General features: G+C 40.3%; 1 protein-coding gene across 1 annotated transcript; it reads left to right on the top strand.

Moving 5' to 3' along the window:
• Positions 1–98: 98 nt before the first annotated feature.
• LOC146756891 (uncharacterized) lies at positions 99–24,084 on the top strand. Its single transcript, XM_085523831.1, has 19 exons — positions 99–714; positions 1,663–1,777; positions 2,036–2,209; positions 2,321–2,427; positions 2,853–2,990; positions 3,735–3,883; positions 6,693–6,743; positions 9,117–9,150; positions 9,231–9,300; positions 10,543–10,603; positions 10,969–11,153; positions 11,932–12,079; positions 12,964–13,025; positions 16,629–16,731; positions 18,413–18,474; positions 19,493–19,595; positions 21,277–21,338; positions 22,357–22,459; positions 24,038–24,084. Exons 1-19 carry the CDS (start codon positions 512–514, stop codon positions 24,082–24,084), a joined length of 1,977 nt encoding a protein of 658 aa, XP_085379957.1. The 5' UTR covers positions 99–511.
• The last annotated feature ends 86 nt before the right edge of the window (positions 24,085–24,170 follow it).

Here is a 24,170-nt window from a genome sequence, read left to right as displayed (position 1 = left end):
GAATTAAAAATATTATTCAAAATCACCCATATTAAAGATTTAATAAACAGTATGAACAAAGGTGGAGGGGGGGAGGGGAAGATGGGAAAACTGAAGACAGAAAGCTGACAACTAGTTTAGTAACAGGTTAAAAACGCGTGCTTTGAGATCCCTATTAAATAATACCCACAAGTAGGGCAAGAAATAACCCTGCAGACGGTTATCCCCGTGACTATTCCAAAGGCAACGGCCCCAGGACACACCGTTGCCAACCGCTTTCTGAGGCAGCCGAGCCTACAGACGCGCACACTCCTGCTCTCCGCGGGTGTGTATCCTCTTGATATCGCTTACTATCGCTTCATATCGCTTAGCATCGCTTAATATCGCACGTATAACGCATACGTGGGGCTCCCGGCTCCGGCTGGGAGCCTGAGGCTGCCCTGCAGCCTGTGGGTTGGGCCGCGGCTTCCTGAGCGTGCGCCGTGTTTCCGCGTCCTGCTCGGGGCTCGGCCCGGCAGAGTTTTGAGACAATATGAAGAAGATGCTCAGCTTCGTAAAGAAGAAAAAACGGGATCCGCCGCCCGGCAGCGCCGCCTCGGCGTGCTCCGCCGGTGCGTACGAGATCCGCCGGAAGGAGCTGACCAAGCTGCACCGAGGGGCCACCGCCGGAGACCTGGCCCTGGTGCAGCAAGGACTGAAGAAGCACGACATCGACGAGCGCGACAAGGCGCAGCGGTAAGGGCGGCGGGCCGGGCCGGGATCCCCGCTGCATGACCTGGGCACAGAGGGCTGCTGTTAACGGGGGCCGCGCGTGGCTGGGACGGCCGGTAGAGGCCGCTCCGATGTGCCCTCCCGGCCTGGATCCCTCGTAGGGCTGCTCGGCATTCCTCCGAGCTGAGAGCTCTGTTGGGGGCTGGTGAGAAAGGGCAGCGATAAGGCTGCTGGCTTCATGAAGGCTTTCTTGCTTGCGAAGCTGATGGTGGTTCCTTTAGGTTGTCATATTCCCCAGTGCTTGGTAACGGCTGCTTTTGGGTGAGGAGGGGCTCCTGCACAAAGTTGTGTTTGTTACAGTTAAATTACTCATTCGAGCTCTTTGCGGTACACTGTGCTAAATAAATAATAAATACAGTGCTCAGATCAATATTGTCAGGCTTCTATTCGGAGGTGAAGGATCTTGTATACTTATTTGGGAATTTCTCAGTGGGGACAGTCACCCTCGAGTTGTTCCATGTCTGTGACAAGGCATGATGAGTTATTTGACGTTCTGCCTGTTATTTCGTCCTCATTTTCTCTGCCTTGGAGGAAGCTGGTCTTATGGAGGGTACTCATCAGCCTGCCTGTGATGGGAGCTGTTAGGACAAGAGGGAACAGCCTCAGCTTGCACCAGGGGAGGTTCACGTTGGATGCTAGGATAAGCCTCTCCAGAGAGTGGTTGTGCACTGGAATGGGCTGCCCAGGTTGGTGGTAAAGTCACCGTCCCTGGAGGTGTTCAAGAAACATGTAGATGTTGTACTAAGCGACATGGTTTGGTGCACGCTGGTAATGGAATAAGCTTGTTTTTATTTGATTTTGTTTATTTTGGGAGGTAATTGGGATAAAGAAATGCAATTTGCCCTGTTCATGTACCACAGAGTGAAAATATTTATTTAGCTGTCTGTTTCAATTTACACGTTTCACTTTTAGGACACCACTGCATCTTGCTTGTGCAAATGGACGTGAGGATGTCGTTACGTTTCTAGTAGAAAACAAGTGTAAGCTAAATCTTTTTGACAGTGATAACAGATCTCCACTGATGAAGGTAAGTAGAACATACTATGTTGCTGCAAGTAGGAATTATTGATTATGTATTAAATGATGTCTTTCCAGATTCTTTAAGTAAGTCTGTGTAGAAGCATGCATGCTGTAATCAGTGTGGCTTTGGCATGTGCTAGCTAATCTTGGCAGATGCTTTTATATTCCAGGAATGGGAAGTTGTAGTAGTAGTGACACAGTGAAATATGACTGCTGGAAATTTTACCTTTTTTTTTTTGTGTGTGTGTGTGTGTGTTGTTTCCAGGCAGTACAATGCCAGAAAGAAAGATGTGCAGTGATCCTGCTAGAGCATGGTGCTGATCCGAACCTGGCAGATGCTGGTGGCAACACTGCCCTTCACTTGGCTGCTGTAACTCCTAACACATTTCTAGCAGGGATGTTAATTGAGCACAGTGCCCGTATCAATGCTCAGAATAAGGTACATTTCGAGATTCAATAGAGAAGTTCAAAAAGTTGCATTGATATTTTTATTGTAGATTTTTTGTTTGTTTCTTTTGATTTTTAACTTGAATTATTTCTGTTCTTTCAGGACGGATGTACTCCTCTTACTCTTGCTATCTCTGAAAATCACAAAGAAATGGTAGAGCTCCTTCTTAAAAAAGGAGCTGATGTTCACACTCGAGATCCGTGTGAAAGGTGAGGAGATGGTCTAAACTCTGCAGGTCACCTTAGTTGTCTTCAGGTTGGACTGATGGGAGGGATGGGAATGAGCATTGAAGTAGAAAGACACAGAGAAAGAGCTCGTTGAGTGACTGGCGAAAGCAGGTCTCAGCTTGGCAGGTGGCATGCATTATTGCATGTTTTCTGCATTGAGAACTGCAAGAAAACATTGTTTCTGGTAGCCGCTGTGGCAGGAAAATTGCTATTGTGCCAGCAACATTGCTGTTATGCCAGAGAGAGTTTTTCAAATTGATGCCAAGTTTGTATGCAAGTGTTGTTAATATGGAAGCTTTTTTTTCTGTTCATAAAGTGATTTTCTTTGAGATTGAGCAAATGGGAATTAAAATAATTACAATGTCTGACTAAATTGTATGGTTTGTCTTGTATTTTGGATGCTGTAGAACCCCACTTATGACTGCAGCAGCCGGTGGGGAGCTTAAGTTGGTAGAAATACTTCTTCGCTATGGTGCTGAAATTTTCCATAAAGACGTTAATGGATGGACAGCTGAGGACTATGCTATTCTTCATGGAAATGCTAGGTAAACTTTTAAATTTATTGCTAGGTTTTTAGTTATCAGTGTTGAGTTTGAACCTTTTTGGTAACAGCACCAAGTTTAACGGTGCTATTTTGAAGATGTGTTCATTGACATCTTCTCACGTATACTGTTCATGTGTCTGGTGTTAATTTGAAAGTTGAGAAAAGGGCTTCTGCTCAAAATTCTCTGTAAGATTTCAAGTGTTTGTTTCTAAGCTGATGTCTGCCTGCTATACACTATTAAAATGTGTCTGTAGCCCACAGACGCAGAAGTTCAACTTGAAAAACTGAAATGTTTGTAAATTCTTCTCAAAACAGAACCCTTGTTATTACTGTCTTCAGTTCCACTGACCAGGAACCACCTGTTTTGTTTCAGAGGAGATCTAGCTGTTATTTCTTTTGTTAAATTACTAAGCAGTTTAACTCCTCCTACACATAAGTATTTTACCCATGGGTGTTCATTCATAAGAGTGGTTGTATTTGTAAAAACTGGACTGCAAAGGGTACCGAGCAGAAGTAAATAACTTCATAGATCTGGATGTGCATCTATAAAATAGATGTGTCCATTATATTTGAGTATGTTACGGTTTGCAAAAAGTAGAGTATGTTACACTTACTGAATATGAAAATTGTTTTGGCTATGGTTATGTTTAGGATGGATAGTATAAGGCTCTTATTATCCCATTAAGTGTTTATGTAGCTATGGGATTATTTTTCCCAAATGCATTTCCTTTTTTGCTCTCCATAGTCTTAGTAAAACACTGGCAGAATATGCAGACCATGAGAACGCAGGGGAAGCTTCTGCAGGTGCTAAAGGAGGCATCCCTGTGCCAGTGACTCCTCACCAGGCAAGAGCTGCTGGCTTTACGTTGGGTGCAGCTGCTTCGAGCAGAGGAGGTAGGATACTTAACTGTGGTAGAGCTAATGGGCAGAATCGTGGTGGCCCCTTCCTTAGGTTGGTTTGCATCTTTTAAATTCACCGTGCTCAGTGTGGACTTCAGTGGAAGCATCAGGTGGACTGTAATAAGAAGTGTTATGAATGTGTTTGCTTGCTGCTAGTTTACACTGCATCTCCACAGGCTGTGGGGACAGTTGTGATTTGTGTGCACTACATCCATCTGCTCATACAGTTGTCACTTTCAGCACATCAAGTTGCCCATTTATTTAAATTGTCCCTTTAGCAAGGGGGAGGAGGGAAGAGAAGAAACAAAATAGGTTAAAGTAGCCTTGTTTTATGGGTGTGCAATTTTTCTTAGAGATGCTCATTTAGATTGTTGTTCAGAAAATCCAATTGCAAAAGCTGTAGTTTCATCCCAAATAGTAGTTTTATCTTCTGTAGCAGCGAAGCAGCAGATGAATTGCAAGAAGATGCATCTTTTGTTGATTACCACTGGATTTCTGTCACTTTGTTTTAATTTTAATAGTTTCACCTGCATAAAGCTCCTTTTTTGGGAGACACAATTTCTCACCTTCAATTACAATTGCTTTTGTTTGTGTTGTGGAGACGTAACAAAAATTGTCTTGGAAAAATAACTTCATAAGCAACAACAGTACATTGTTTGTATATACCGTATCTTTTTGGACATGGTTTGATTTATAATCAAATAATGTTTTTTTCAATTACTTTTATTTAAAAAAGAAAAAAAAAAAAACAACTGAGAAAGACTTTGTGATCCAGAAAAACTGTTACATTTTCTCATTGCCTTGTAAATAAAAGAAATACATTCCTTCAATGAATTTGTAAAATCCAGGCAGCGTTTATAAGCTGAAATTGCCCTAAATGAATCTTAGAAAGTTGCTATTTTAGTATGAATGAGATTGCCTTGCAGTTTACGTTTCAAGCCCCAACGTACGAGGTTTTATTTGTTCCTTATTTTTAAGGGTTTTGTGAGAATCATGTGTCAGATGGGCAGCAGACTGTTCAAACACAAGTCATTACTTTTTTATTATAAAGACTGAGAAATATGATCAAAGAATACATGGCATATTTTTTCTTCCTGGACTTATCCCAGATGGAAGTATAGATTTTAGACCCAAGTGATGTTGCCTTTGACTTAGGAGCAGTTACTTTGAACTAGAGAGTGGTTGAAAAAGTTTCTTCGTAGCTTGGTTTTGAAGTTTTGTTTGCTTGTTTTTCAGTGGGGCTCGATACAGTTGGTTTAATCATTGAAATACTTTTTTTTATCCAAATCCACTCAGTTGCTACCTTCCATGCACGTAGATAGTTGCTCTGGTACCCCATTGTAAGGACTAACAGGCCTGGGTTAATTTAAAATATGTGATTTGAGGGTTTCTTCTTCCAAGTAGAGGGTACATTTAGACTAGATATCAGGAAGAAATTCTTTACTGTGAGGGGGATGAGACACTGGAACAGGTTGCCCAGAGAGGTTGTAAATGCTCCTTCCCTGCAAGCATTCAAAGCCAAAGGTGGATGGGGCTTTGAGCAACCTGGTCTAGAGGGAGGTGTCCCTGCCTATAGCAGGGAGTTGGATTTAGATGATATTAAAGGTCTGTTCCAACTCAAACCATTCTGTGATTCTCCCTGTGCTCAGTCTCTTAAAGATGACACCAGCATGAGGAGTAGGAGGGAGCAGAGAGAAAGTTCAGTAGCATAGTAGAAACAATATTGGAATTAATTCTGCAGTCTCTGATTGCATCCACACCCTGAATCATGAGAGTCCTTTTAATATGCCACAGTAACAGTCTTAAAAGTGTCCTTTAGAGAAGCCGGGATGTTGAGAGAGAGACCAGAGAAATACCCACTTTGGAATTCTTTTATTGCCTTTTGCTCTTCTGTTTTATTTTTCTGCTATCTAAAATTTTGACCTTATCCTTTCTGCTACTTTTGTACCTTCTAATTAGAAGAGGAGATTCTGAAGAATGTTGAACAGGTCAGCATTTTTCAACAAGTTTGCTCATGATTATTTGGATGTCAGAACATGAACCCTTTTATTAATCACGTACAGATTGGCTTCCAGAACATATTGAATGACCGATCTCTTAGATTTTAAGTAACAATTTATTTTTGAGGAAAACAGTAGTTGTGCTATTTCTGTTTCTAGTATGTTTGCAGTGACAGTATGTTTGGCCACTGCAGCACATACTAGTGTATTGTTCAGTGTTTCCCTGAGTCATTTGCAATTGGACTTGATAACCTTTTCCAACCTTAGTGTTTCTATGATTAGAGGAATTGTCTCAGCATTGTAAAACTCTTTACAAAAGTAAATTATCACTTCTGTGTGATTTTTATCTCCTGAGGTCAGATAAAACTTTTCCTGTATTCCCTCTTAAGGAAACAGAGAAAAGCCAGAAGGGATGAGAAATCATCTTGAGGTTCTTTTCAACCCAAGCCATCCTATGATTCTTTTAAACTTTCTCTTAAGTGTATGTTTCTGATAGTAGCTGTTTTTCCACAGCACTGCATGTGTATGTGATAAAATCCATGTAAGTAGGACAAACTTCTGCTCCAGAGAAAAGTAACAGATTTATTGTGAAAGAATTTGATGTCAAGGTAGTGTTCCACAGTTTCTCTTTTGACACACAGATGTACACATGCACACAAATGCATGTCATAGTCACAGCGCATTCTCCCAGTGCTGTAGCTTTGTGTGTGTGCTTTTTGTATTTTCCAAACTTGTGAGATTCCGCATTTATTCTGATGTCATTGTTGTCTGTCCTTTCCATGCCTTTCCCTTAATGGATATAGAAATGCAACGGTCCCCTGAGCAGACTCTGAGAACAGGAGAATCGAGTGAAGGTATTCATTCTGCACAGCAGTATTTTAAATACCATACATGTCTTGTGATACACAAATACTTATTCATCATAGGTGCTTATTATCTTGCAGATCTGTATCTTGATGATTTAAGATCTATGAGTTAGAGTGGATTTGGGGCAGCTTTTGTTTCTTTGCATGTTTTGCATGAGTCCCTTATTACTGAATTCAGCATTTGCTTTTATCACTTGTGATAGTGTTGGTTTTGGGGTTGTTTGTTTTGTAATCTGTTCTCCTCTTGCTCAGAAATGGTGATATAGGCTTCAGTTAAAGTGGAAACAGGTCCCTGGAGACTAGATCTCATTTCTGTGTCAGTGCATCATGGCTGTGGTTTTGGTCTAGCTGAAAGCTATCTCATCAAATTCCTGTCTCGCCTTCTAAAGGATAGCAGGATCATTGGCAGTATTTATATGTTGAAAGCAAAAGTGTAGGTAATTTAATGAGCTGTTTTCCTTACTTCTAGTGGTACTCATTGAAGATGTAACTGAAGTCGTTCGTCCAGAGTTTAACTGTTCCACACAGCAGCAATTTTCTGTTCTGCGTGGAAAGTTAGCAGATAGAGTCATAGTACTGAGTTAGTTATTTAGCTTTACATACAGCAGGATTCCATTAGCATTTAAGAATATTCTGTGTTTTCTGTAGTGGAAAACATCAAAAATCAGATTGTTAGCATTTGAACCATTTAAGATGCCCTCAGATGGGAAGTTTCAGCCTCTAGCTTTTTTCTCCATGAGATTTCTTTGAACATTTATACTGTACTGCATCTCAGAAAGCTGTGTTCAGATCAGGGAATATTCTCGCATACTGTGTTTAGGAAAGGCAAAATTTGTACACTCATTTGTAGGTTGTTAGTAGTAACCCTTCTTTTTGTTATAATATTTAACAGTTCAGAAACTTCAGGAATTATGATTTCTATGTGGAGATCAGATATGTCTGTTTTCCTTTCTGTGCTGGGAATCAGAAAGTCCTTCTATTATGTTTTAGTTGTTAAGAGGTGTTAGCGCTTCAAAAATTGTGTTCCTAGACTGCAGTTTTCATTAGAACGGTGACCTGAAGGATTTACTGCAGGGCGCTCTCATCAGGGTTGCTAATGATCTGAAGTAAGAGCGATTGTTGGATATGCTTCAGCACAGAGCTGGCATTCAGAGGGACTTCAATGAGCCAGGGCAATAGACTGGCAGGCATCTTAAGAAATCCATCGGGGGCAAATACCAAGACCCATTTGGGGTGAAAAAGCCCCTTCCTACAAAACATGATGGGACTGCACAGCAGGGGAGCAGCTCTGCTGAGAAAGGACACAGACCTGTCAGAAGGCAAGCTGAGCATGAGGCAGCAGGGTGCTCTGGCAGCTAAGGGCTGCAGCTTGCACTGTGCTAAGAGTAGCAAAGCCAGGAGACTGAGAGAAGCGATTGTCAGCCCCTGTTTAGCACTCACTTGACTGTGCCTTGGCTGTAATTTTGAGTTCCTTCTACGTGAGAGGTCGATGGATCAATAGCAAGCTAATTCTCTAGGGAGCCATCATATTTGTGAAGGAGTATTTGCCCTGTGAGAGAGGGCTGAGAAAGTGGACTTACTCAGCCTGAAGAAGAGGCAGCTTTGAAGGGCCCTAACTGCAGCGTCCAATGCAGATGAGAAGACAAAGCCAGATGCTTCCCTGTGATACTTGACAGGAAGCGAAGATGGCAAGAGGTATAAATGGAAGCAAGATGGTTTCTAGCTGGAGATGAAAAGTGTTGCCATGATAAGGATGGCAAAATAGAGAAGTTGTGAACCTTCTCTTGGAGGTGTTCAAGACTAGACTGAATAAAACCCTGACCAACTTTTCCTGACCTCAAAGCTGAGCTGGCTTTAAGTAGTTGGTTGAGAGACTTCCAGAGATCCCTTTTGACCTGACCTATCCTATAGTCTTAGGTGTGAGTTACTACCTTCACTGAACTGATAAAAACTTGGGGGTGTAGTATAGCATGCCCTGCTAATGCTCCTTTTGTCTCAAGTATATCATTTTTTGATTCACTGTAGAGAAATGCTGGTGATTCTTCTAGCTAGGGATAACCTATAGCTCCTGAGTATGCTTTTTGATTTTCTTTGTATTTATAAATATACTTTATATTTATTTATAATCCATAGCAAGGTACGGCAGCAAAAAATGGTAGATATTGTAGATATGTCTGATTTGTTTTTCAGTATAATTTGAAAAAGCATTTTTTTTGTAAATACTTTCCTTCATGCTGTTCTTATTGAATTGGCCACTTCAGCTTCTGTACTCTTATGAGCTGTTTTCATGTTAAATGTCTGTATTGGTTAATTTTTAGTATGCAAAATCTAATCTCAACATGTCGATTTATATTTGAACAGCAATGGATGACTTTTTCGAAGGATACTCAACAAGGTGAGTCTTATAAAAATACCAAATGCTTATTTGAGGAATTATTTGAGAGGACCAGTACTTACTTTTCGTTGTTTTTGAAGTTCTGAAAAAGAGGGCAGTAATGGCACCTGGAATAATTCTGAGGAAGAAGAACTGGATTTTACAGCCAAGGTATGGTGCCTTTATGGGAAAATAGTTGTGTAAAATAAGTGATTTGAAGGCAATTTCCTATGAGATAGAAGGAAACTCTTTTTCCAGCCAATTCTTTGTTTGTTTTTTTTTTTTTTTTTTTTCCTCCTTAAGAAAAGTCTCTCATCTGCCAACCTTTCTTCTGCTGTAAGTTTTTCCTAAAAATTGTTGCTTTGGCAGAACATGCAGTAGATTTGTGGTTTGAGGCAAAAGAGTAGATATTAAGATAAACTACCACATTGTATTAGTTGTTCATTGAGTGAGATTTGCCAACCCTAGGAATTGATAAGTTAATAAATAACCTGTTCTGTTCTCTTTCAAAATTCACAATTGTTTCCCCTAATTTACATGATAGGATGATTAATGAAAAAGAACACGATAATGAAAAAGAACATTTATTTATCAAAATCTAGTGAAATTGTTCATCACCTGGTTCTCTTTCCTTCCTCACTAGGTTCCTCAAGTGTTCGATACTTGAGTTGCTCAAATAATTATTTTTTCTTTCTTTTTTCCTTCTGTGGGATGACATTCCGTGCTTGTATATAATCTCACACTGCATGACTATCTTCATTTTTTGAATATTTGGACTTTTCTCTTTATAAGCTCCATGTGCTTATCCTGCTGTTTTTATGAATGTTCCAAAGGATTACCAGTTTTTTCAATGGCGTCTGGAGTATTTAGTCTGTTGCACTGGGATTCTGCAGTGATTAGGAACTTTAGTTTGTTAGTTCAGCACACTCTGTAATGCTGGAGATGTAAGCATGTGTACTTTAAAATTTTTTCTATTTTCTTACATTGATTTTAGGGGAAGTGATTCAAATTTCTAGCATTATTTTGAAATTTACAGATATTTCACTAAGTGGAGTTATATTAACTAATTTATTCTTCAAGCTTCAGGAACTTTAATTGATACTTGAGTTGTGCATACTTACAAGTAAGTAATCGCGAGTGTAGTTGTATTTTACCAATGGATTAAAATACCTTTTTAGAATTGTTACGCATTTACAGATAGTTTTGAATAGTCACTGACTTGTACACAAGAGGAGAGGAATGTTTGTGTAATTAAAGTTGAAGGATCTAGCAAGTATCTGAGTCCTTTCAAAAGGGGACAGCCTGGTTGTATTTACTGTTCAAGATTTGATGTAAGTAAAGGATTTGCTTTAAAACAAAAAAGCAAACAAAAACAGATCAAATAATTCTTTTAAAATGTGTTTTTATTTGCAGAAGCCACAGAAGCCAAACTTGACATCGTTAATGAATGTTCCCCAAAAGTTCAGAAATAATGGTAAGTTATTTGGAAAGTACTTCATAATACAATGACATACAAAAGTAAACTTACTAAGTAATTTCATTTCGGTTTTTGTTGTTGTTGTTTTCACTTGGCTGTAGTAATTGAGGAAAGTAGTGTTATAAGAACAGAACAGATGGTCATGTCAGAATAAAATAAGTAAGATAATGGAAATGACCATACTGAGTCCCCTCCTAAGCCTTTGTGTCTGATGTGTCCTTCTCCCATCCTGCCCTTACCTGGCTTCTTTTCCATACAGTCCCAGATGACTACTTTCCTGTGTTTTTAATGGGTAAAATGCCTGCTGCTATTTATATAACCCATTTGATTCATATTCCTCTTTCCCTTTCTCATGCTTTAAGGTGGTGGTGATAGTTCTAGAATTGAAATTCCTAAGTCACAGAAGAAAAGCCTCAAACAAAAAAAACCAACAGGTGCAAATCTGAGCAGAGGAGAATGTGGAGAGTTGTTGAAACAAGATGTCTCAGATTCAGGCAACCTTGAGGAAGATGAATTGGTGGAAGAGGAAGAAGGGCAGTGCAAAGAGGTACATAATAAATTCCATGAAACACTTAAACAAGAAAGTGAAAACCTGGGCCTAAATAGATATGAGGAAAATCTATGGGCAGCATTTCCCTCAAGCACAAAAGTAAGTGTACAGGGATGATTCAATTGGAAGAGTTTGTTAAGGGTAATACAGGTAAGCGACAGTAAACTATTTTCCTGTTAATACTCAATCACGTATCTGTATTCAATCATTGTATTTTGATACTGAAAACATCTTGTTCATAGCCAAACTCAGACATTATTTTCAATATGTTTATTATGAGATTGGAGAGTTTTGGAAGGAGAAAGACAGGAAACTTCATTCTTTCTGGAATCTGTGCACTTTCTGTTATGTAAAACTGAGGGAATGGATAATATCCATTAGAAGTTGTAGCCATTTAGTAGAATTCATGAGGTAATGACTGGAAATGAAGAAACAAAAGGAAGTTTTGAATGAAATTGAGGGCAGGAAACTAGTGAAATTGTGAGATATGTAGGCAGAAAGAAGACTTTCTGAATAATATCAATGAAACTGCATTTAGATTGACACAAGGAAGTGCTTCTCAGAGGTTTTGCATAGCCAGAGATGAGGTTTACAACATGAGGCACTGCAGTTTAATTGTGCAGATTCCCACTAAAAATTGTAGGCCTTTAGAAACCATGTTGCACTTTGCTTCATTTAAGTCTTACCCAAGAAAACCGTTTTCCAAGTTGTTAATGGGTGGTGAAGTAGATATTGATTTCTGTGCTTTTCAGCTGTTTTGGTCAATCTGTTTTAGAAGGAGTCACCTAAATGGAAAGAAGAACAGGAGAAGGAAGATACTAGAAGGAAGCTGCAAACGACAGTTTTGGGGGATGTGAAACATTCTGTTTCTAGTAATAAACATCAAGTCCGTAAAGTTTCAGAAGACACAGCTTATGCGAGAAGTGAGTTTAAATATGATCCTGATTGCTCCTCTATAAGTATTAATGTTCAGTAAATAAAGTAAAATGATGATTATCCTCAAAGATGATAAACTTTCCTGTTACCTGTGAACCCTAGCCTGCTGTGGTAGAGAAGGTCTGCAGCTTTTGTTTTTTTTCGTTCTTACCTAACGGTCACAAATGGTGGTGCTGGATTCCTAATGATTACGTATGATGCAAGTTTCTTTATTAATTTTGTTGCTGTGTTCTCCTTGATGCCGTCTGAACAAAACAAGAAGCTAATCTAATCTATCTTCTGTGTGACAATATTGTTTCCCTTTCCGATGCTACTATCTGATTGAAAAGCTGTGGTTTTTCAGGGCTTCAGCCAAAAGCAGACCTGAGTCAAACTCAGAGAAGACTCTTCCAGTACCTCAACTTGTTCAGTTGTAGAATGTAGGAGATCTCTCCTTTGCTAAACCTTTGTGGGCTTGAGAGCATGACCAGCTCAGAGAGAGTTGGGTAATTTGGCATAGACCCCAGGGTGTGAAAACAGAAGATACTATTTCCATTGTCTGACTCCAGAGCACTGCTTGTTGCAGTAGACTTCTTCAGAGCATGTGTAGCTATTGGTCAGATGCTGCACAGAACATTGTCCAAACATGGTGAACGTAGCCATGTCAGCTGTCCTGCTTGGGCATCTTCTGCTGGAAAACAGATGAAGAGGAGTGAAGAGAATACTGTGATGTGACTGGATGTAAAGTTACCCTTGAGTGGGACTCACTGTATGGTTTGTTCTTTGCTGTAGAATTACTGCTCGTCTTTCAGATCCTTTATTTGACTGATGGGGTATAAAAGTGTAGTGCAGTATATTTCTCAGTGTCTGTATTTCTCCTTTTTTTTTGTAGAAGCCCAACCCACAGTAGGAGCAGAGAAAAAGGAAGAGTCTGATTCTCCTTGGGATTCTGAGGTACTTTCTGTGAAATGTGCATCTCCCCAGTCTGTGGGAGAGCCAGATGAGAACTACGTGAGAGCTTGCCTTTGCGTTGAGCCCTGCCCCTGGTGAGGCTTATTTACCCCATATTGCTGCTGCTCGATGTCCTGTATCTGAGGGTCAACGAAATTCTTGTAGTGTAGGTTCTGTGTGGAGATAGTACTGGGACAAAGTTAGGTTAAGCTTCTTGTATCGGCCCTTTGGTTGCAGGCTTTTGAGTTGATTTTCTAGCACAGTAGTGAAACAGAATAACTACTTCCCCTCTAGTCTTTGTTGTTGGGAAAAAAACTAATTCCCCACTCCTTTCTTAAAAATACAAGACTTTCTAGATAGCTTAATCGCTATCAGCTTTGCCTTTTTGGCCTTTAAGCAAATCAAATCTTGCTTTTGCAACGTAGTGATGCACTCACTCAACATTGTGGGACATGTGCCCCAGCAATGTAGGCTGATATTTGAATGCCAGGTGCAAATTTGATGCCAATGTTCAATCAACACAGAGCTGCAGCTTCTTGTTCACAATCAACATCTTGATTTCCTGTGTTAATTTCTTGTGTGGCTCTGTGATTTGCCAGCCTTAATCAACATTATGGAATAGTTTAGATGAATTGTGAGGATTTTTTTGCCCTTTTATTTAAAATGCAAAAGCCTTTGTTAGATTTTATTTTAAAAAAATTGTTTTGTACAAATTCTTACGCGTATGTACTGTATTGTACAGCCGTGTTCTGAAGGTCCGAGGAAAGCATCTCCTCCTGTGTTTCTCCCACCTGCAGTTGAACATGGAGTACGCTTGCAGAGTGTTTCAGGGGAGCACAACAAGGGTAACTATCTCATAGATTGGATTTGTCTGTGTTTATAGACAAGTGAACTTTTTCTTTTGTTTTCCTTGTTAGTCCTGTTGTTCAGTGAGTATGTGCTGTAGCAATGAAGTGCTTGGCTGATGTTAATTAACAGCAGTGAACACTGAACTTGCTGGCCTGCTTGATTAGTCTAGGCGGTTCTTGCGTTCATTATGTATACTTTTTGGATATGTATTTGTTCGGGTGTTTTTCTTTGCTTTAGGTGGTTGCTTAAAGTGGTGGGAGGTGTATCTGGTTTAAGATTTAGCTGTGAACCCTAGCCTGCTGTGGTAGAGAAGGTCTGCAGCTTTTGTTGCTTTTCGTTCTTTCCTAAAGGTCACAAATGGTGGTGCTGGGTTCCTAATGATTATGTATGATGCAAGTTTCTTTATTAATTTTGTTGCTGTGTTCTCCTTGATCTGCACAAAACAAGTAGGTAGTCTAGTGTGCCTTGTGTGTGACACTATTGATTCCCTTTCTAATGGGTACTATCAGATTGAAAAGCTGTGGTTTTTCAGGGCTTCAGCCAAGAGCTGACCTGATTCAAAGTCAGAGAAGACTCTTCCAGTGCCTCACCTTGTTCAGTTGTAAAATGTAGGAGATCTCTCCTGTGCTACTCGTTTGTATGCTTGAGAGCATGACCTCAGAGAGAGGTGGGTGCTTAGGTACTCACCCCAGGGTCTCAGAGCAGAAGATAGTATGTCCGTCTCCAGAGGATATCTTGTTGCTGTAGATGTTTTCAGAGCTCGTGTAGCTATTGGTCAGTTGCTGCTCAGAAGGTGTGGAAGCAGCACTCACGGTGCATTCACTTTTCTCTTAGTGCATTTTATGTGCAAAGAGTTTATTTTGGAAAAGCGTGAATAGTCAGCACTCAGGCTGGAATCAGCAGTTATGGTTTTCCAGAGTGGACGCCATTGCTCCTGTCTGGCTCATTCCTGTAAATTTTCCTTGCGTTTCTGTGTGAGTCAATCCTGAGTTTGTTTTACATAATGGAGTAGCTTAGAAGAGAGAACTGACTGTGGTCTGCTCTAGATGGGAGTTTGGTGGTCAGAAGATACTAGACTTTGAAGTGATAAGATTTAAAATGCTTGCAGTGTTCTGGACTGTATTGGAGCTGTGAGCTTCTGTTTCATTCCTAAATGTCAGTCCTTATGTATGTACCTGGTCAGAAGTTGCAGGATTATGAATCATGGTCAGGTGAGGTATCCCTTGATAGCACTAAGCAAGGAGCCGTGTGTGTTGGCAGCTTCCTCTTAGTGTGAGGTTGTTTTGTATCGTGCTTTTGTGGTATGTCCTGTAGAGTGGAATGTGATAGTAAGTGCCAGATGATGGAGGTGTAGGCAAGAGGGAAGATGACTCAGGGTGTCCATATGCTGAGACTGAAGCATGCTGGAGTTTCTTCCTTAACGTTGTCCCAACACGAGGGACATTGTCATGTCAGCCACCATTCTTATGCATCTTTTGCTGGAAAAGAAATGAAGAGGAGAAAACAGAATACTGTGATGTGACTGGGTGTAAAGCTACCGTTGAGTGTAACTCATTTCTTGGTTTGTCCTTTGCTGTAGTACTGTTACTCATCTTTCAGATCCTTTGTTTGACTGATGGGGTATAAAAGTGGAGTGCAGTAAATTCTCAGTGTCTCTCTTTGTCCATTTTTTTGTAGGTGCTCTGCCAGCAGTAGGAACAGAGAAAAAGGAAGAGTCTGATTCTCCCTGGGATTCTGAGGTACTTTCTGTGATATGTGCATCTCCCCGGTCTGTGGGAGAGCCAGATGAGAACTACGTGAGAGCTTGCCTTTGAGTTGGGCCCTGCCCCTGGTGAGGCTTATTTACCCCATGTTGCTGCTGCTCGATGTCCTGTATCTGAGGGTCATTGAAATACCTGTAGCGTAGGTTCTCTGTTGAGATAGTACTGGGACAAAGTTATGTCAGACTACTTACGTTGGCCTCCTGGCTGCAGGCTTTGGAGTTGATTTTCTAGCACAGTTTTAATACAGCAGTTTATTGCTGCTTTTAAACTTATGAACTTCTCAGGCATATTTTTGTGAGGATTTTTTTTTTTCCTACTATTCAGATCTATTCTGCTGATCCAGTCAGAGTTTAACGGATGCCAATACACTGAGCAACCCAGACATTTAGATTTTTCTGTATAGAACCTCTGTCTTCTCTAGATAGACTTAATCCGATTTTGAAAATCATGTTCAGCAGACACCAAGTGTGCTGGCTGTGTTTATCCTTTCTGTCTGATAATTCTCAAGATGAGAGTGAGCAGGGTCTGTAGCTACTTCCCCTCTAGCCTTTGTTGTTGGGAAAAAAACTAATTCCCCACTCCTTTCTTAAAAATACAAGACTTTCTAGATAGCTTAATCGCTATCAGCTTTGCCTTTTTGGCCTTTAAGCAAATCAAATCTTGCTTTTGCAACGTAGTGATGCACTCACTCAACATTGTGGGACATGTGCCCCAGCAATGTAGGCTGATATTTGAATGCCAGGTGCAAATTTGATGCCAATGTTCAATCAACACAGAGCTGCAGCTTCTTGTTCACAATCAACATCTTGATTTCCTGTGTTAATTTCTTGTGTGGCTCTGTGATTTGCCAGCCTTAATCAACATTATGGAATAGTTTAGATGAATTGTGAGGATTTTTTTGCCCTTTTATTTAAAATGCAAAAGCCTTTGTTAGATTTTATTTTAAAAAAATTGTTTTGTACAAATTCTTACGCGTATGTACTGTATTGTACAGCCGTGTTCTGAAGGTTCGAGGAAAGCATCTCCTCCTGTGTTTCTCCCACCTGCAGTTGAACATGGAGTACGCTTGCAGAGTGTTTCAGGGGAGCACAACAAGGGTAAATATCTCATAGATTGGATTTGTCTGTGTTTATAGACAAGTGAACTTTTTCTTTTGTTTTCCTTGTTAGTCCTGTTGTTCAGTGAGTATGTGCTGTAGCAATGAAGTGCTTGGCTGATGTTAATTAACAGCAGTGAACACTGAACTTGCTGGCCTGCTTGATTAGTCCAGGCGGTTCTTGCGTTCATTATGTATACTTTTTGGATATGTATTTGTTCGGGTGTTTTTCTTTGCTTTAAGTGGTTGCTTAAAGTGGTGGGAGTGGTATCTGGTTTAAGATTTAGCTGTGAACCCTAGCCTGCTGTGGTAGAGAAGGTCTGCAGCTTTTGTTGCTTTTCGTTCTTTCCTAAAGGTCACAAATGGTGGTGCTGGGTTCCTAATGATTATGTATGATGCAAGTTTCTTTATTAATTTTGTTGCTGTGTTCTCCTTGATCTGCACAAAACAAGTAGGTAGTCTAGTGTGCCTTGTGTGTGACACTATTGATTCCCTTTCTAATGGGTACTATCAGATTGAAAAGCTGTGGTTTTTCAGGGCTTCAGCCAAGAGCTGACCTGATTCAAAGTCAGAGAAGACTCTTCCAGTGCCTCACCTTGTTCAGTTGTAAAATGTAGGAGATCTCTCCTGTGCTACTCGTTTGTATGCTTGAGAGCATGACCTCAGAGAGAGGTGGGTGCTTAGGTACTCACCCCAGGGTCTCAGAGCAGAAGATAGTATGTCCGTCTCCAGAGGATATCTTGTTGCTGTAGATGTTTTCAGAGCTCGTGTAGCTATTGGTCAGTTGCTGCTCAGAAGGTGTGGAAGCAGCACTCACGGTGCATTCACTTTTCTCTTAGTGCATTTTATGTGCAAAGAGTTTATTTTGGAAAAGCGTGAATAGTCAGCACTCAGGCTGGAATCAGCAGTTATGGTTTTCCAGAGTGGACGCCATTGCTCCTGTCTGGCTCATTCCTGTAAATTTTCCTTGCGTTTCTGTGTGAGTCAATCCTGAGTTTGTTTTACATAATGGAGTAGCTTAGAAGAGAGAACTGACTGTGGTCTGCTCTAGATGGGAGTTTGGTGGTCAGAAGATACTAGACTTTGAAGTGATAAGATTTAAAATGCTTGCAGTGTTCTGGACTGTATTGGAGCTGTGAGCTTCTGTTTCATTCCTAAATGTCAGTCCTTATGTATGTACCTGGTCAGAAGTTGCAGGATTATGAATCATGGTCAGGTGAGGTATCCCTTGATAGCACTAAGCAAGGAGCCGTGTGTGTTGGCAGCTTCCTCTTAGTGTGAGGTTGTTTTGTATCGTGCTTTTGTGGTATGTCCTGTAGAGTGGAATGTGATAGTAAGTGCCAGATGATGGAGGTGTAGGCAAGAGGGAAGATGACTCAGGGTGTCCATATGCTGAGACTGAAGCATGCTGGAGTTTCTTCCTTAACGTTGTCCCAACACGAGGGACATTGTCATGTCAGCCACCATTCTTATGCATCTTTTGCTGGAAAAGAAATGAAGAGGAGAAAACAGAATACTGTGATGTGACTGGGTGTAAAGCTACCGTTGAGTGTAACTCATTTCTTGGTTTGTCCTTTGCTGTAGTACTGTTACTCATCTTTCAGATCCTTTGTTTGACTGATGGGGTATAAAAGTGGAGTGCAGTAAATTCTCAGTGTCTCTCTTTGTCCATTTTTTTGTAGGTGCTCTGCCAGCAGTAGGAACAGAGAAAAAGGAAGAGTCTGATTCTCCCTGGGATTCTGAGGTACTTTCTGTGATATGTGCATCTCCCCGGTCTGTGGGAGAGCCAGATGAGAACTACGTGAGAGCTTGCCTTTGAGTTGGGCCCTGCCCCTGGTGAGGCTTATTTACCCCATGTTGCTGCTGCTCGATGTCCTGTATCTGAGGGTCATTGAAATACCTGTAGCGTAGGTTCTCTGTTGAGATAGTACTGGGACAAAGTTATGTCAGACTACTTACGTTGGCCTCCTGGCTGCAGGCTTTGGAGTTGATTTTCTAGCACAGTTTTAATACAGCAGTTTATTGCTGCTTTTAAACTTATGAACTTCTCAGGCATATTTTTGTGAGGATTTTTTTTTTTCCTACTATTCAGATCTATTCTGCTGATCCAGTCAGAGTTTAACGGATGCCAATACACTGAGCAACCCAGACATTTAGATTTTTCTGTATAGAACCTCTGTCTTCTCTAGATAGACTTAATCCGATTTTGAAAATCATGTTCAGCAGACACCAAGTGTGCTGGCTGTGTTTATCCTTTCTGTCTGATAATTCTCAAGATGAGAGTGAGCAGGGTCTGTAGCTACTTCCCCTCTAGCCTTTGTTGTTGGGAAAAAAACTAATTCCCCACTCCTTTCTTAAAAATACAAGACTTTCTAGATAGCTTAATCGCTATCAGCTTTGCCTTTTTGGCCTTTAAGCAAATCAAATCTTGCTTTTGCAACGTAGTGATGCACTCACTCAACATTGTGGGACATGTGCCCCAGCAATGTAGGCTGATATTTGAATGCCAGGTGCAAATTTGATGCCAATGTTCAATCAACACAGAGCTGCAGCTTCTTGTTCACAATCAACATCTTGATTTCCTGTGTTAATTTCTTGTGTGGCTCTGTGATTTGCCAGCCTTAATCAACATTATGGAATAGTTTAGATGAATTGTGAGGATTTTTTTGCCCTTTTATTTAAAATGCAAAAGCCTTTGTTAGATTTTATTTTAAAAAAATTGTTTTGTACAAATTCTTACGCGTATGTACTGTATTGTACAGCCGTGTTCTGAAGGTTCGAGGAAAGCATCTCCTCCTGTGTTTCTCCCACCTGCAGTTGAACATGGAGTACGCTTGCAGAGTGTTTCAGGGGAGCACAACAAGGGTAAATATCTCATAGATTGGATTTGTCTGTGTTTATAGACAAGTGAACTTTTTCTTTTGTTTTCCTTGTTAGTCCTGTTGTTCAGTGAGTATGTGCTGTAGCAATGAAGTGCTTGGCTGATGTTAATTAACAGCAGTGAACACTGAACTTGCTGGCCTGCTTGATTAGTCCAGGCGGTTCTTGCGTTCATTATGTATACTTTTTGGATATGTATTTGTTCGGGTGTTTTTCTTTGCTTTAAGTGGTTGCTTAAAGTGGTGGGAGTGGTATCTGGTTTAAGATTTAGCTGTGAACCCTAGCCTGCTGTGGTAGAGAAGGTCTGCAGCTTTTGTTGCTTTTCGTTCTTTCCTAAAGGTCACAAATGGTGGTGCTGGGTTCCTAATGATTATGTATGATGCAAGTTTCTTTATTAATTTTGTTGCTGTGTTCTCCTTGATCTGCACAAAACAAGTAGGTAGTCTAGTGTGCCTTGTGTGTGACACTATTGATTCCCTTTCTAATGGGTACTATCAGATTGAAAAGCTGTGGTTTTTCAGGGCTTCAGCCAAGAGCTGACCTGATTCAAAGTCAGAGAAGACTCTTCCAGTGCCTCACCTTGTTCAGTTGTAAAATGTAGGAGATCTCTCCTGTGCTACTCGTTTGTATGCTTGAGAGCATGACCTCAGAGAGAGGTGGGTGCTTAGGTACTCACCCCAGGGTCTCAGAGCAGAAGATAGTATGTCCGTCTCCAGAGGATATCTTGTTGCTGTAGATGTTTTCAGAGCTCGTGTAGCTATTGGTCAGTTGCTGCTCAGAAGGTGTGGAAGCAGCACTCACGGTGCATTCACTTTTCTCTTAGTGCATTTTATGTGCAAAGAGTTTATTTTGGAAAAGCGTGAATAGTCAGCACTCAGGCTGGAATCAGCAGTTATGGTTTTCCAGAGTGGACGCCATTGCTCCTGTCTGGCTCATTCCTGTAAATTTTCCTTGCGTTTCTGTGTGAGTCAATCCTGAGTTTGTTTTACATAATGGAGTAGCTTAGAAGAGAGAACTGACTGTGGTCTGCTCTAGATGGGAGTTTGGTGGTCAGAAGATACTAGACTTTGAAGTGATAAGATTTAAAATGCTTGCAGTGTTCTGGACTGTATTGGAGCTGTGAGCTTCTGTTTCATTCCTAAATGTCAGTCCTTATGTATGTACCTGGTCAGAAGTTGCAGGATTATGAATCATGGTCAGGTGAGGTATCCCTTGATAGCACTAAGCAAGGAGCCGTGTGTGTTGGCAGCTTCCTCTTAGTGTGAGGTTGTTTTGTATCGTGCTTTTGTGGTATGTCCTGTAGAGTGGAATGTGATAGTAAGTGCCAGATGATGGAGGTGTAGGCAAGAGGGAAGATGACTCAGGGTGTCCATATGCTGAGACTGAAGCATGCTGGAGTTTCTTCCTTAACGTTGTCCCAACACGAGGGACATTGTCATGTCAGCCACCATTCTTATGCATCTTTTGCTGGAAAAGAAATGAAGAGGAGAAAACAGAATACTGTGATGTGACTGGGTGTAAAGCTACCGTTGAGTGTAACTCATTTCTTGGTTTGTCCTTTGCTGTAGTACTGTTACTCATCTTTCAGATCCTTTGTTTGACTGATGGGGTATAAAAGTGGAGTGCAGTAAATTCTCAGTGTCTCTCTTTGTCCATTTTTTTGTAGGTGCTCTGCCAGCAGTAGGAACAGAGAAAAAGGAAGAGTCTGATTCTCCCTGGGATTCTGAGGTACTTTCTGTGATATGTGCATCTCCCCGGTCTGTGGGAGAGCCAGATGAGAACTACGTGAGAGCTTGCCTTTGAGTTGGGCCCTGCCCCTGGTGAGGCTTATTTACCCCATGTTGCTGCTGCTCGATGTCCTGTATCTGAGGGTCATTGAAATACCTGTAGCGTAGGTTCTCTGTTGAGATAGTACTGGGACAAAGTTATGTCAGACTACTTACGTTGGCCTCCTGGCTGCAGGCTTTGGAGTTGATTTTCTAGCACAGTTTTAATACAGCAGTTTATTGCTGCTTTTAAACTTATGAACTTCTCAGGCATATTTTTGTGAGGATTTTTTTTTTTCCTACTATTCAGATCTATTCTGCTGATCCAGTCAGAGTTTAACGGATGCCAATACAGTGAGCAACCCAGACATTTAGATTTTTCTGTATAGAACCTCTGTCTTCTCTAGATAGACTTAATCCGATTTTGAAAATCATGTTCAGCAGACACCAAGTGTGCTGGCTGTGTTTATCCTTTCTGTCTGATAATTCTCAAGATGAGAGTGAGCAGGGTCTGTAGCTACTTCCCCTCTAGCCTTTGTTGTTGGGAAAAAAACTAATTCCCCACTCCTTTCTTAAAAATACAAGACTTTCTAGATAGCTTAATCGCTATCAGCTTTGCCTTTTTGGCCTTTAAGCAAATCAAATCTTGCTTTTGCAACGTAGTGATGCACTCACTCAACATTGTGGGACATGTGCCCCAGCAATGTAGGCTGATATTTGAATGCCAGGTGCAAATTTGATGCCAATGTTCAATCAACACAGAGCTGCAGCTTCTTGTTCACAATCAACATCTTGATTTCCTGTGTTAATTTCTTGTGTGGCTCTGTGATTTGCCAGCCTTAATCAACATTATGGAATAGTTTAGATGAATTGTGAGGATTTTTTTGCCCTTTTATTTAAAATGCAAAAGCCTTTGTTAGATTTTATTTTAAAAAAATTGTTTTGTACAAATTCTTACGCGTATGTACTGTATTGTACAGCCGTGTTCTGAAGGTTCGAGGAAAGCATCTCCTCCTGTGTTTCTCCCACCTGCAGTTGAACATGGAGTACGCTTGCAGAGTGTTTCAGGGGAGCACAACAAGGGTAAATATCTCATAGATTGGATTTGTCTGTGTTTATAGACAAGTGAACTTTTTCTTTTGTTTTCCTTGTTAGTCCTGTTGTTCAGTGAGTATGTGCTGTAGCAATGAAGTGCTTGGCTGATGTTAATTAACAGCAGTGAACACTGAACTTGCTGGCCTGCTTGATTAGTCCAGGCGGTTCTTGCGTTCATTATGTATACTTTTTGGATATGTATTTGTTCGGGTGTTTTTCTTTGCTTTAAGTGGTTGCTTAAAGTGGTGAGAGTGGTATCTGGTTTAAGATTTATCTGTCTGAGGTTTTGGATATTTCTGGATAATCAGCAGAAGAAAAATATCATTTGGTTGATCTTTTTGTTTGTTTATTTAATTTTTTTTAGTTTCCTGTTTTTCTTTAAAAACTAAAATATGTGGGCAAATTCTTGTTATGTTTCTGCGGGTTTCCACCTGCAGCTCATGGCATTTGCTTTATGACCATCCTGATTGATCATAAGTGTGCTGGAAAGTTTTGCTATTGGAATAAAGCTTTTATCTTTTTGAGAGTGCTTTGGCAATGTGGCTTATAATATGGATTCTATGACATAGCCTAAAAGGCAAGTCCAATTTTATTTTTGTAAGCAGACACCAAATCTTAGCAAGCTTCTGGAATCCATAAATCAACTTACCAATTGTCTTTAATGTCTGCTTCATATGATTCTGCTAAGCTTGAAATCTGTGTGGGAGGGGGGAAGAGGTGACTGTGGTAGTCTTTCTAATGTATTTCCATGTTACTTGACCACCTAGTGTTCGAAAATCAAGTCTTGATGATTTGTTTTTAGTATTTATTTAAATCTAAAAATTATTTTGTGGTACAATTCGTAGAAGCATTTTGTATGCTTGTTTCATGAATGGAGTCGTAAAGTATAAGATGACTGCAGCACAGGGCAGTAGGTTGTGTGAGTTAGGAAATAAGATTTGACACTAAACTTGAAAAAGATTTGGAATAACGCACATGTTGTGCATTACAACCAAGCAATGTTTGTATCATTTATTTCCTTGCAAACTGATCCAGAGAGGTCAGTTGAGAACCAGATTGTTTTTACCTCATTGAATGATGTTTGTATGAGGTTGCTGTGTCTGTACCCTTGCTCTCCATAAGCTGTTAATGAGAAAGTAGCCTCAACATTATGCACTGCTAGAATAGAAGTAGTCATAGTTCTGCTGGGTTCTTTCTTGATTGGTCATTAAGAAGCCAAAGCTATCTGCTCTAATTAATTTTTCCAGAAAGCAGAATTCAGCTTCCAAAAGGAACAAAATATTTTAATCTTGTTCTCTTAATAGACATGACTTAATGCTTCACATGAATTGTTGTCATTCTGTGATTTGATTCTTTTTTTTTTTTAAATAAAAGTTGGATGATGGGAATTACTCTGTATTTCTTATATACTACTACAAGTTCTGTGTGATAAGATAATTGGATATTAGCTATTTCACTCTCAATGAAGTAATTTGTGCAAGAAACAATTACAGAGCCTACTAATGTTGTAAAGAATAAAAGATATCTTCAATTAAATAAAATAACGCTTTCATTTTTCATCTCCAGGCTTTTCAGAGAAACCCAGTAATTTGCAGGTAAATGCTTTTCATTGAAATCTACTTGTCCTGCTCATTAATGAATATGTGGTTACTTTGAATGTATGGGTGTTTATTTTTCATTGGTTTGTCTTTCATAGTTA

The sequence above is a fragment of the Coturnix japonica genome, chromosome 25 (assembly GCF_054131305.1).
Source record: "Coturnix japonica strain WE chromosome 25, WE-NBRP24, whole genome shotgun sequence".
Taxonomy (NCBI): Eukaryota; Metazoa; Chordata; class Aves; order Galliformes; family Phasianidae; genus Coturnix; species Coturnix japonica.
Note: the sequence above shows the minus strand (reverse complement) of the source record. Positions and strands in the feature narration are given on the sequence as shown.